Here is a 13,043-nt window from a genome sequence, read left to right on the forward strand (position 1 = left end):
TGTTCTGCTTCATTGGACTTTTTTCTCCCCCCTCCTCTAGATTTCTTTCTTTTTTTAGGGCTCATTGCACCTAAGCTGAAATGAATGGACCAAAATCCATGGCGATGCTGCCCACTTTAGGTCCCTAACACCACATAAGGTCCCCTGAGCACCTCCAGAGGTCACTCCTGGACACAGAGACAAGGACAGGCCCTGAGCACTGCTGGCTGTACAGCCCCCAAACCTACCCACCCAGCCCCATTAAAAAAAAGAAAAGAAGCCCATTACGCGTCATTATGCAACATGCAAACGTGGGTGTTGCCACGGCCACAGGTGAGACTGTGGCATATGCCATCTTAGGCACCACCTCTGACCCAGGCTTCTCGTGTGTGTTGACAGCTGAGTGTCACAGGTGTTGCTAGTTAAGACACCAGCTAGTGGCTAAAGGAGAGAGCTCAATGGGCTAAGCGCCTGCTCTACATGCAGAAGGTTTGGGTTCCAGTCCTGCAGTGCAGTGGTCCCCACACCATGGGGAGGGACCCTCAGCACCCCCAGAGAAGCAAAAAACATACTAGAAGGTATATATATATATATATATATATATATGTTATATATAAACATACTACAGGGGAGTAACAATCAGCTGAACCAAAGCCGGTGACCCCAGGCCATTTGCACCTGCTCTCACATCTCGGGCCTGTTTGTGCTTCACTGGGGCATCTTGGGAAGGTGAGGCAGGAATTGAGGCAGGTCTAGAGACCCAAGCTGGGGGTCCGAAATACAGAGCTGCACACCCCCCTCCCTGCAAAGTAGTGTCACTGGCATGGGGTGAGGAAGAGAAGCTCACCCAGGGGATTGAGGAGTAAAGGGCTGCAGCAGGGCGTGGGAGAGGGGTGGAGGGACCCAGCTAGAACAGGAAGTGGGGGCGCTGCTGGCCAGGCGATGCACCACCCCCCCCCCCCCCCCGGAACACACACACCCTCTGGAGGTAAAGGCTCTGCGGGGCGTCAGGGCGCACAGGGCTGCGAAGTGACAGAAACCAGCACGAGAGCTGGGAGGAAACTGCCGAGGAGAGTCCCAGGAGAGTCCCAGGAGAGTCCGAGGAGCGTCCGGCTGGTCTAGCCTCGCCTTGTCTGAAGTTCCTCAATGGGGACTCCAGGCCCTGAGGGATTTAAATGCCAACTTCCTGCCAAGGCTCCCGTGATTGCTTAGGGCCAGTGCGCATCTGGACACTGGCGATGCTAAGGGTCCACTCACAGAAGCCAGGCAGGGTGGACCTGCCCTGTTCCCACCATTCCGACCCTGCCCCCAAGCCGAGGCATTTCTAGGACAGGATGTGCCTTCTGGAACCTTCTCAGCAGCTCTGACATCACGTCTGTCCGTGTTGCTCAGGCGCGGGCGAGTGCAGGACTCGAATGGGGAGAAAAGTCGCAGAGACACCCACCCCCCCTCCACCACCACCCCCTGCACTGGGGCCCTCTGGTGGCAGTGGCTGAAGCCCCCTGCCCTGCGGGTCCCAGTGGTCACATGGGAACTGATGCAGAGGAAGTGATGTCTACTGATGTCACTGCACAGACCAGCTAGGTCTGGTGCTAACTCAGCCTCCTTGCTCGCTTCCTTCCACGTGCTCAGGGGACCAGAGGCGGCTAGGACCTGCCCGTGGCCTCCCTCCTTTTGCTAAGAATCCTGAGCTCATCTGGGACCCTTCACGTACAAGGTTCTCTGAGGGGCTGGAGAGATTGGACCGAGATGGAGGCATTTGCCTTGTACACTGCTTATGTGCAGTTAGAACCCGGCACCTCCCAAGTGCCTCCAGGGGTGGTCCCCAAGCAACAGGAGCTGGGGAGAGGCCCTGAGCACAGCTGACACCTCACTCGCCACGGCCCTAGTTTTCTGGAGCCAGAGAATGGCTCAAAGGGCTGCGTGCCTACTTATATGCGGGAACCCTAGGTTTGACCATCACACAGCCCCCCAAGAATTTCTGTTCCCCTTCTCAGAATTTTTTTTTAATTTACATTTTTCTTCCCTGGCCTAACTCTCACTTCATGTCTGACTTTAAGGATATAAAATATATACATATATATGATTTTACAATTTATGGGTTTTTGTTTTGTTTTGTTTGGGGGCCATACCTGGCGGTGTTCAGAGCTGACTCCTGACTCTGTGCTCAAGGATCACTCCTGGCAGGCTCCGAGGACCCTCTAGGGTGCCAGGGATTGAACCCAGGTTGACCACATGCAAGGCAAATGCCCTACCTGCTGTACTATCACTCCGGCCCCAGGTTTTACAACTTAGAGGCTCACCAGAACCAGTGCGCCTGGGGTGTAAATGCATCTTATTTATTTTCTGCTTGTGGGCCACAGCCAGCAATGTTCAGGGCTCTGCACTCAAGGCTCACTCGTGGGGGGGGGAGGGAGTGTGGCTGGTGGGGGGGACTGGGGAACCATATGGGATGCCGGGGATTGAATCCGAGTCATCCCCTCGTGCCATGCAAATGCCTTACCTGTTTGCTGTACTTTTCATTTTTTCAAACGTGAACTGTTGTGTGTGAAGAGGTCGGTTGCTAAAGTATCATCTGGCAATTCTTCCTTCCCACCCTGTGGTGGTGATGGTGGTGGTGGTGGGGGTGGGTTCTTGAAAGGAAGCCGTGGGCCCCCCCCCAGGCAGGCGGTCTGTCTTAAAGGGGACACACCTGCAGTACAGACTTGGCTGAGGACGCAGAGGAACAAGATTAAGAGCTAAAGGTGACCCGCGCCCAGCAAGCCAGATCCTTGCAGCCGCAGCCACATGAGACAAGGAAGCCCCAACGTAGGCCCCCACAAATCCCTTTTCCTTTTCCACGCCTGTCGGGATGGCATGCGGGAAGAAACGAGAACAGCCAGGACGCCGCCCCCAACTTCTGGCCGGAACATGGCTGCATGCGCTGGGCTGATGCATCTGCCGGCCCTGCCCTTGCTCTGTTGCTAGGACACCAGCATCTCCTGGGTGGGGGGGGGGGGAAGAGGAAGCCCAAGCCAGATCCTCCCCCCGCCCCGCCCCGCACCCTCGCAGGTGTTCGAGGCCTGGCCCCGGCTCTCCCCTCTTCCTGGTGCCTGGTGAGAGTGGGCACGGCCTGCAAGTGGTGTCCAGGGCCATGGTCGCCTGCATTCGGGGCGAGCTGTGCCGGCACTTGGCAATGGTGTTCTCTGTCACGTGGCAGCCAGATGGGTGGCACCATGAAAGGAGGTGCCGGGCACGTCCAACACAGGCCGCCGGAGTCATCTTTATTAGGCACCCATGGAAGTACTTGGTGGTGGGTGGGTCAGCTATTTTTAGGCAGGGGAAGAGAGTGAGTTTGTGCTCCCTTTGTGTTGGCGTTTTGCTTGTGTGCTTGAGAGTACATCTGGGGGCTGAACCCAGTAGGCCACACGGAAGGCAAATGCCAGACCTACTGGGAAATCTCTTTATGGCCGTTTCCTCCTGGGCTTTCTTCTTCTTGCGTGTGGTCAATCCGGGTTCTATCCCTGGCACCCCAGAGAGTCCTCGGAGCCTGCTAGGGGTGATCCCTGAGCACAGAGTCAGGAGTCAGCTCTGAGCACTGCCAGGTGTGGCCCCAAAACCAAGAAAAAAAAATCCATTGTAAAATCATATATAATATTTTTATATCCTTAAAGACAGACATGAAGGGAGAGTTAGGGCAGGGGAGAAAAATTTAAATAGAAAAAAATTGTGAGAAGGGGAGCAGAAGTTCTTGGGGGACTGTGTAATGGTCAAACCTAGGGTTCCCGCATATAATGCACACAGCCCTTTGAGCCATTCTCTGGTTCCCGGAAACTAGGGCTGTGGTGAGACCGTCAGCTGTGCTCAGGGCTTCTCCCTAGCTCCTGTTACTTAGGGATCACTCCCGGAGGCACTTGGCCACTATATTCTTCTTCTTCTTTTTTTTTTTTTTAAGGAGTTCTTTTACAGTATTGGAGATCAAACCCAAGGCGTCACATGTGCAAGGCAAGTGCTCTATCACTGAGCTATTTCTGGCCTTTGACAAGTTTCTAAATGTTAAAAATACTGATACCAAGCACTGGAGCCATAGCTCAAGGGGGGAAGCACATGTTTTGCATGCAGGAGCCCCTCGTTCAATCCCCGGCACCTCACAGTCCTGTCCCCCCACCAAACACTGGCAGAACCGAGCCACGAGTAGCCCCTGACTACTGCTGTGTAGGGTCCAGACCGCACCCCTACCCCGAAATATAGGCCTCCTTCGTAGCAGACGTGTTGGGCATTCCCATTTCTCACAAGCTGTCACTTGTGACATCATCAGAAATTCAAATAACTTTATTGTCACCCCAAAAAGATGAGGAAGAGGGGCTGGAGCAATAGCACAGCGGGTAAGGCGTTTGTCTTACACGCGGCCAACCCGGGTTCAATTCCCAGCATCCCATATGGTCCCCCGAGCACCACCAGGGGTAGTTCCTGAGTGCAAAGCCAGGAGCAACTCCTGAGCATCGCTGGGTGTGACCCAAAAGGCAAAAAAAAAAAAGATGAGGAAGAAGCTGGCAAACAGCAAATTCTAAAGGCAGCAGCTGCCTCTGGGCGGAGGCTCTGAGGCTCCTTGGAGGCTGAGGTGCAGGAGGCCGGCCACTGCTCCACCACCCGCCAGGCGCCAAGGGCACGGCAGACCTGGAGCGGCATTGGCGCGCCCCGGCCTTGAGTCAACAGGACTGGGTGCCCAGCTGACTGGGGGTTAACAGCTCTGCAGCAGTTCCATGGGCCCTCGCCGGCCGCTGCGCTGCAGGATGGGCCTCCGTGACCTGTGCAGGGCGGGGAGGGAGAATTTGCTCAAAGCCTGAGCTCCGGGTTCTTTCCTGCAAGGCCTCTGGGGACAGCGGGGACGCTTTCTGCATGATTCTGCGTTACAAAGTTGTTGGGACACCTGCCCCCATGTTGTGTGGCATGAACCCGTTTTCTCCCAGCGTCCATGTGAGTCTGCCTCTCACTCACCGTGTCGAGGAGGGACAGACTATCCCGTCACCCTTTTGCAATCAACTGGACGTCACGGGCTTGTCGTCACCCCAACGGCCTTTGGCGCTGCAACAACTTCATAGAAATGGCAGCACACGTGCCTGTCACTGGACATCGGGTCGTGAGCTGCTTTCCTGTGCTGGGCTTTTGTGGCTGAAGTGGCCACTCGTCCGCTAGGGTTTATTCTTCACCTGCTGTGGATACTTGGGTTGGAGCTACTGTGACACAGCTGTGAAGTGTGTTACCCCGTGGCGTCCAGCGTGCGTCATTTGCATGAACCTAGAGTAGCATGTGCACAGCTGTGTTCCCAGACCTTGCCCGGTGTCCTGCAGCAGCCATATGGTCTTGCCTCCCCTCCAGCAGGGCCGGAGGTCCCAGCCACCCCATCTCACCAGCACCTGGTATCACCCAGCTGAGTTTTACTTTTCAATCCCTGTTATCATTTTGCTTTGAATTTTTTTTTTTGCTGGTGACTAGTGTTGAACATCTCATCTGCTCATCACTCATTCACACCTCTATTTTAGAGGCATGTCTGTTCAAATCTTTTGTCTATTATATATATAAAAGTAAAACAGTTATATATAAATATATAAAAATATTTATACATAAATATATATTTATGTATAAATATATGCCAAAACAGTAACAAATCTCACAATGAAGATGTTACTGGTGCCCACTCGAGAATATCGATAAGCAACAGGATGATAGTGATACAGTGATATATACTTATATATAATATATAAATTAATATAAATAAGCAAATATAAATATACATAAGACAATTTATTAAACTCTAAGTTTTTCATTGCTTCCCAAAGATCATGCTGCACTGATACAATTTGTTCTTTTTCACTCTTCTGTCGAAATAGTCACAGACAATAAAGATCTCAAAATGGTTAAAAGAACCATATGTGTATATATAAATATATACATAAATTAAGTATCACTGTATCACTGTCATCCCGTTGTTCATCAATTTGCTTGAGTGGGCACCAGTAACATCTCCATTGTGAGACTTGTTACTGTTTTTTGGTATATCGAATACGCCACGAGGAGCTTGCCAGGCTCTGCCGTGCAGGCGAGATACTCTCTGTAGCCCAGAGTGAGAGGGGTGGAGGAATCGAACCCGGGTTGGCTTCGTGCAAAGCAAACGCCCTACTGCAGTGCTATCGCTCTCCACTTAGCATAAAGAAATAAATCCAGAAATTACCTCCTTTGTGTAAGAAATCAACCTGGAAGCATTTTCTGAGTCAAGCTCTTATCTTAAATATATTAAATATAAAGTTAAAAGAACCAAATATATATATATGTATATATACAATTGCATATATGTATGTGTGTATATATATATATATAAATATATATATACGTAATTGCTTTTTCCTTTTAAAATTCGGTGTGGGGAGTTCTAGTACTGCTGGCAGGTACTTGCCTTGCACACAGCTGATCGGGGCCACTTGCCTGCATCCCACATGGCCCCAAGCCCCGCCAGAAGTGATCCCTGGGGCAGTCTTGAGGCTGTTGGGCGTGGCCACCCAAAATAAAATACCTTCAGGGGCCAGAGAGAGAATATGGGTAGGGCAGCATGCGGCCTGGGTTCACATAAGGCTCCTGAGTACCTCCAAGGGCGATCCCTGAGCACAGAGCCAAGAGTAATTCCTGAGCACAGCTGGGTGTGGCCCCCAAACAAAACTATGAAAGAGTAATAAGTAAAGTGATCGGGGCTGGAGTGGTAGGTAGGACAGTGGGTGGGGTGCTTGCCTTGTGTGCAGCCAACCTGGGCTCAGTACCCGGCATTTGATATGGCCCCTCACCACCACCAGGAGGGACCCCTGAGTGCACAGCAGGAATGAGCCCTGAGCACAGACGGGTGTAGCCCCAAACCAACACCAACCACACAAAACGCCAGGAAAGTGGTTTCAACGGGTGGAGAGAGAGTTCAGTGGGTCAAGTACTTGCCTTGAATGTGGCTGATCCCAACGAGATTCCCAGCACCCCGGGTCCCCTGAGCCCCGCCGGGAGTGATCCCCGGCACAGTGGGGAGTGGCCCCAAGACCAATGAGCAACACAGAATGACTTCAGGGTGTAACCACTGGACCCTTCCTGGCTCTTGAAGGTTCTCTAACAATCCAGTTACCTTATCGCTGCCCAAGGTCGGGCACGTGACAAGCGGAGCCAGCAAGGACACTTGCTCCTCAGCAAGGTCCCTCTTCCAGGACTGACCCAGTTGCTGACTCCACGGGTCCCCCCCAAGGTCCCCCATGGCCCCCACCCCCACACAGCCCAATTCCAGTGGCCGACGCAGGAGAGGATGAGCTTCTCACTTTATTCCACACTAAAGCACAGACGACGCTCACGACAGGGACACTCGGCAGACGGGCCGCGACCCCGCCTCACAGGAAGGGCTCGATGTTGATTTCCAGGGAGGAGCAAGGCATGGTGAGCTCAAACTTGGTGATGACGTCGGGGTGCAGGACCCCCAGCTTCCCGATGCTCTGGCCCCTGACGAAGATCTCGGCACAGCGCCCGGGGAAGAAAGCGGAGCCTGGAACACAGAAGGAACAATCAGCGTCCCTCCCGGCTACGATGCCCGCAGGCACCCCAGGCAAAAGGGGCCCTGGGGGTGGGGGGGTCACTCTCCTGCACCAAACCCCCGGCACAGAGGGAGGAGCTTCCCCTCACTTTCATGCCTCAAAAGCTTCTGTGGGCGGTACAGTGGGTAGAGCGTTCGCCGGGCTCGCGGCCGACCTGGGTTCCATCCCCGGCAGCCCCGAGGGTCCCCTGAGCACTGCCAGGAGTGATCCCCAGGTACAGAGCCAGTCCTGAGCACCGCTGAGTGTGGCCCCCAAACGAAACAAAACAAAACAAAAGGCATTTGCTATGACACCCATAAAGTGCCAGGAAAACGTGTGTGTGTGTGAGTGTGTGTGTGTGAGTGTGTGTGTGTGCATGTATGTGTGCGTGTGCGCACGCATGTGTGAGTTGGGGACAGGGTGACCATTAAAATGAGAGAAAGCGGAGGGAACTGCCCAGAGGTGCACGGCGGTCTCTGTGCGAAAGAGGCCGCCCAGCCGCGGATGACCGCTGAGGCCGCCCACCGGCCAGGTCGCATCTTCTCTCCCCTGTGCAGAGAGGAGGCCAGGACGGGCCCTCGGCCAGCAGAGCTGGAACCAGCCCCCATTCCTGTCCAAGCAAGCCTGGGGGGACACCTGGGGGCACCCCCATGAAGCCCTCACACACACGTCTGTCCCAGGACCCCCATCTACTGAAACAGGAGACAAGGAGGCTGAGCGGGGCTGGACTTCAGTGTGGGGAGAAAGTCATTTTCCTTCCAGGCCACTGGAGAACCTGAGCACTGGGCAGTGAGCAGCCCCTCCCAGCCCGTCCCCCCCATCCCTCTCCCACCCCAATGGCCCCGGAGTGCCCGCCCTCCACGCCAGGGCCCAAACACGCTGACTCACTTCTCTCCCCAATCTCAGCTCCAGGCTGATGACAGAACGTTTACTAGGAAGAACTATAAATACCAGCAGCCGTGCATTATTCATGGGAGGGCAGACGGCTGACCCACTAATGGCTCCAAGGTCGGCGGGAAGATGTGTGTGTGTGGGGGGGGAGGGAGGCCGCATGCTACTGTCAGCTGTCCAAGCCAGCCAGCCAGGAGAGATGGGACCGTGACACACAGGACTGTCGCTCCTGCACCTCAGGAACCTTCTTGCTCCTGCACAGGCAACACACACACACACACACACACACACACACACACACACACACACCCCTGTCACAGAACCTTCTTATCACACACACACACACACACACCACATACAAACACACGGACACACACACCTGTCTGCCACAGGACCTTTTGTCTACTACACGAGAGCGGATGAGCTGCATCTGAGCCCAGTCTGTCGCCATGGCCCCCTGAGGGCGGGTGATGCCCGGGATCACGCTGCAGGGTGCCCGGCGCTGGGCAGGGCCTAGTGAGATGGGGGCACTGCTAAGTCGGATTAAAGTGATGTTTTAATCTGATCAAAACGGAAATTTAAAAAAAGGACATGAAGCCAAAGCCACACCCGCTTGTCCCCCCGAGTGACGCTGCAGGGAGTGTGGGGAGCAATGCAGCCAAGAGCCCCCCTGGGTGGGAAGCGCCCCTTGCCCTCCCCTGCGCGATGCAGGGCAGCCCCAGGCCAGGAGACAGACACCGCTGCTGCTGACGGCCCTTCCGAAAGGAAGTTTCCGCGACCTTCTCCGATAACCCCGGCGAAAGGTAGGAAATCCTGCTGCCCCTCACCCCCAGCCTTCCTTTTTTATCTTCTTCAAATTCCAATTTGATTGGATTCATTTTTGCTGAAGCAGAAAACCAGACTCTTTCCCAATGGAAGCCAGATGTGCGCGCTCTGACAGCGCTGGCAAAACAACGCGATGAGATAAGAACTCAGACTCTCTCCGCCAAACAACTTGGACGCAGCCCTTCCCCGCGAAACTCGGTCCCAATCTCCTGGAGCTGGCGAGAAGGATGCCCGCTGCACCTCTCTCCGGAGGCCCCCGCCCCATCAGGCAGGTGGCCACACCCCCCCTCCCAAAGGAAGAGAGCTGAAATTCCAGCCCAGCTGTCAGCAAGCCCGAGTGCAGGAGTCCTCAGGGACAGGGAGGGGACGTCTGCGTCTGGCGTGCGTCCCTCTCGGCTCCCGCGGGGAGGAGCCGCTTCTGGAAGGGGCGGGCACCCCAAGACCGGCCGCATCCCCCCCACCCCCCACCCCTACCAGCCCCCAAGTGAGCGTTCTTTACATTCCCAGCTCGCTGAAATCCACAGGCTACCCTGAACTCTCGGGGGCCCTTCTGCTGTCCCCTTCTCCTGGCTAGCCAGGCTGGAGCCGGGAAGGTGCCGCGCACCAACGCAGGCGCAGGAAGGGCCTGCAGCACCCGGCAACGTCCCGCTTACCAGAGGCGGCGGGAAAGACGAGACGCCACCCACACACAGGCGTTTCTTGGTGCTTTATTTATTTTTTGCATCACGCCCCGTGATGCACAGGGGTTACTCCTGGCTCTGCACTCAGGAATTACTCCTGGCAGTGCTCGGGGGACCATATGGGATGCTGGGAATCGAACCCCAGTCAGCCAAGGCAAACGCCCTCCCCGCTGTGCTATCGCTCCAGCCCCTCTTGATGCTTCTTAAAAACCTTTAGGGTCCAAGCCCAGCTCGGGAGGCAGGAGGGAGGCATGGAAGGCAGGGAGAGGAGAGAGATCCTCTCCCCCCCCCCCCCCCCCCGCCCCGTGCGCTGGGAACACAGGGCGGGCTGAGGGCAAGAAGTCACTCCTTCACTCCTTCACTCCCCTCAGAGCGGGCGCTCCTCCCACGGCTACTGCTTTTCTTTTTTTTCCCCCCGCTTTTTGGGTCAGACCCAGCAATGCTCAGGGCTTACTCCTTACCCCTGGGGGAAACGCAGGGGATCGAACCCGGGTCGGCCTCATGCAAGGCAAAGGCCCTCCCCACTGGACTGCGGCTGCGGGCCCGAGCCACTCGACCCCCTACCTCAACAACAGGCAGCACGGCGGCTGGAGGAGGAGCCCGTGGCGGGCCCAGCTCAGCCCAGGGAACAACGCTGCTTTGAAACAGCCCTGTCTGGAGTTCAAATTCTACCAAGCACATCCACCCCTGCTCCCCTCCCACCCCCGTGTAAGCTCACGCACGCTCTGGGGGACTGGGGTGGGGGGCAATCCTGCAAGAACCCAAGGGGATTAAACTCGGAGCCCTGGCATGCACAGCGGCGCACTCTGGCTCCCTGAACCCTCCAGCCCACGAGTTCGAGGGCTGAAACCCGAATGCAAATGCTCCAAGGTGCAGGCAACACACACACACACACACACACACACACACACACGCACGCATGGTCCCCAACGCACCAGGCAGAAAGCCCTGAAGCCCCCCGTTTCCCACAGAGCCCCTTACACTGCTTAAACCTTCCACCTTGCGGGCAGCCACCAGCAGGGAGAGCTTAAAACAGATTTTCGGGAACGCAGTGTTCTCTGCTGAAATACACGTGGAAACCCGGACAAAAGAACCATCAGTGAAGCACAAATAAGAATTCAATTTCCAAAACTTAGTGGGGTGTAAGTAAGTCCCTTAATTAAAGCTTTTGTAGCGTCTCCTCCAGGTCTGTAATTGAGTGTCTGTGCTCAAAGGCAGGCCCACTTTGAGGGCCTTGGGGGTGATTCTGGCCAGTAATCCCGCACGGCACCCGTCTTTAGCACATTTTCTGGCTAATTGACCTTCAAAGGGTTAGTGAGCTCCCTTGCAGCTCGTTGCCAAACACCTTCCACAGTTTCTTTTTGCCCGTCTTTCTCTCGAGTAATATTAGAGGCGCGAGGCCCGGCTAAGCCTCACCCGGGGAGTCATTTCTGCGATTTCAGGGGCAGCGGAAGGAGAAGCTTAAGGCAGGAACTGAGCAGACCCCTAACCTGAAAGTGAAAAATCTGAAAATTGGACGGTGCCATCAAGCACAAGGGGACGAGTTCCCTAATCTTAAAGCCCCTCCCCCCCAACGATCTTAGCTAATTCTCTTTGGTATTTTAGTCTCTCAAAAAAAAAAAAAATCATCTACTTGCACAACTCCTCCCCCCCTTCCTACAATACTCATGTGGACTTGGGGGGCTCAGACCAGTTCACTGTCACTGCTTACTACCTGGAATGTCATTGACCCTTTCCCCCAACTGTCTACCCAATGTCTACAACTGGAAAAAATAAAAAAGAGCAAAATAGAAAGATAAGCAGGGACACTGGGAAAGGAACGGCCACCAAATCACAGGGTGGCTTCACAGAGAAGCCACTGTCGTGAGCTCCAACCTCTCACCAGCCACGCGAGTCCCTGGGTCCTGGGGCCATGCACAGCAGCCAACCTGCTGCCCCCGCCCTCTCTTTGGCTAAGAAATGCTCGCTATGGAGGGAAGAGGCGAGAGCCAGGACCGACTTCTCAAACATCTGGCACGTCTCCCAGCCAGGTGAACGGGTCTGTCTGCGGGGAGCGGCTGCTCTCACTGTTTCCGAGCTAAGAGTCCCCAGACGAACCGACTGAATCCTAGCACAGGGCTAGCAAGGCGGAGAAAATGCGTGGGCTTGTGACTGCCGGCTGTGAAGAGAACAGTGCTCAGGACTCCAGGAGGTGCGACCCAAGACCCCGACACAGGCCTTGCCCAGAGCCGCGCTAGGAGGGGGCGCAAAGCGCTCTCCAGAGATCAGCGAGTCTGTAAGGGGAGACCGACTCATTCCCAGCGGGTAATATAAAACACCCGTCTCCCCCCAGACGCACACGATTCTTCGCCTTCCATCTGAAGTGAAATATTTATGGTACCTGAGGTCTTTCAGGGGCCGGGGAGGAGCTAATCCCCTGAGTAATGGCTATCTTCCATCCCTCTCAGAAGATCAAAAGGAAGCAAACCCCTTACACAACTTTACAGTGCTAATCCCGACACACCTGCAGACACCATCAGCGCCGGCGGCCAAGCCATGGAGAGAGAGGCAAGGTGGTGTCGCTTCGGCCGAGCCCTCTGGACTCCCCCGGACGGACGCCCCAGCGGGCTGGCGGGAGAGCTTGCTCTTAAAGCAGCGTCCAGGCCGTGCGCACGGAACGAAGGGAGACATGTCTAAGAGTGACCCCCCCACACCCAGACACGTCAAACTGGCACAGTCAGCAATGTAATACCACCCCACCCCCCACCGCCTCGGCGGGCTGCGGCGGTCGTGTTTATTTGGGGAGCACCCCTGGCAGAACTTGGGGGTGCCACATGGAGTTCCAATATCGAGCCTGGGACCTTACCCACTGTCCTCCCTGCCAACAGCCCCTTATGTAACTCTGAGATCCACCCTGCTCCCGTCCAAGCTCTGCCTACTTGCCCAGAGCTCAGGTGGGGCCCTCGGGGGTCCTGGGGCTCCAGCCCAGGCCTCTGGCTCGCGCTCTCTGCCCCGGAAGGTCCATCTGAGCATCAATCCTAGCGACGGCTTCTCGTACACACATACTTCAAAACCACAAGAATGCCAAAAACATCCCAACTTAAGTGTGAGCCTT

At 55.3% G+C, this 13,043-nt stretch overlaps 1 protein-coding gene across 1 annotated transcript in view; it reads right to left on the reverse strand.

Moving 5' to 3' along the window:
• Window positions 1–7,292: 7,292 nt before the first annotated feature.
• FARSB (phenylalanyl-tRNA synthetase subunit beta) overlaps window positions 7,293–13,043 on the reverse strand; it is a 65,200-nt gene continuing 59,449 nt past the window's right edge. Inside the window, exon 17 of the mRNA XM_055121687.1 lies at window positions 7,293–7,525. Coding sequence (XP_054977662.1) covers window positions 7,374–7,525 — 152 coding nt within the window. The 3' untranslated portion in view covers window positions 7,293–7,373. The remainder of the gene's footprint in view (window positions 7,526–13,043) is intronic.

The sequence above is a fragment of the Sorex araneus genome, chromosome X, assembly GCF_027595985.1.
Source record: "Sorex araneus isolate mSorAra2 chromosome X, mSorAra2.pri, whole genome shotgun sequence".
NCBI lineage: Eukaryota > Metazoa > Chordata > Mammalia > Eulipotyphla > Soricidae > Sorex > Sorex araneus.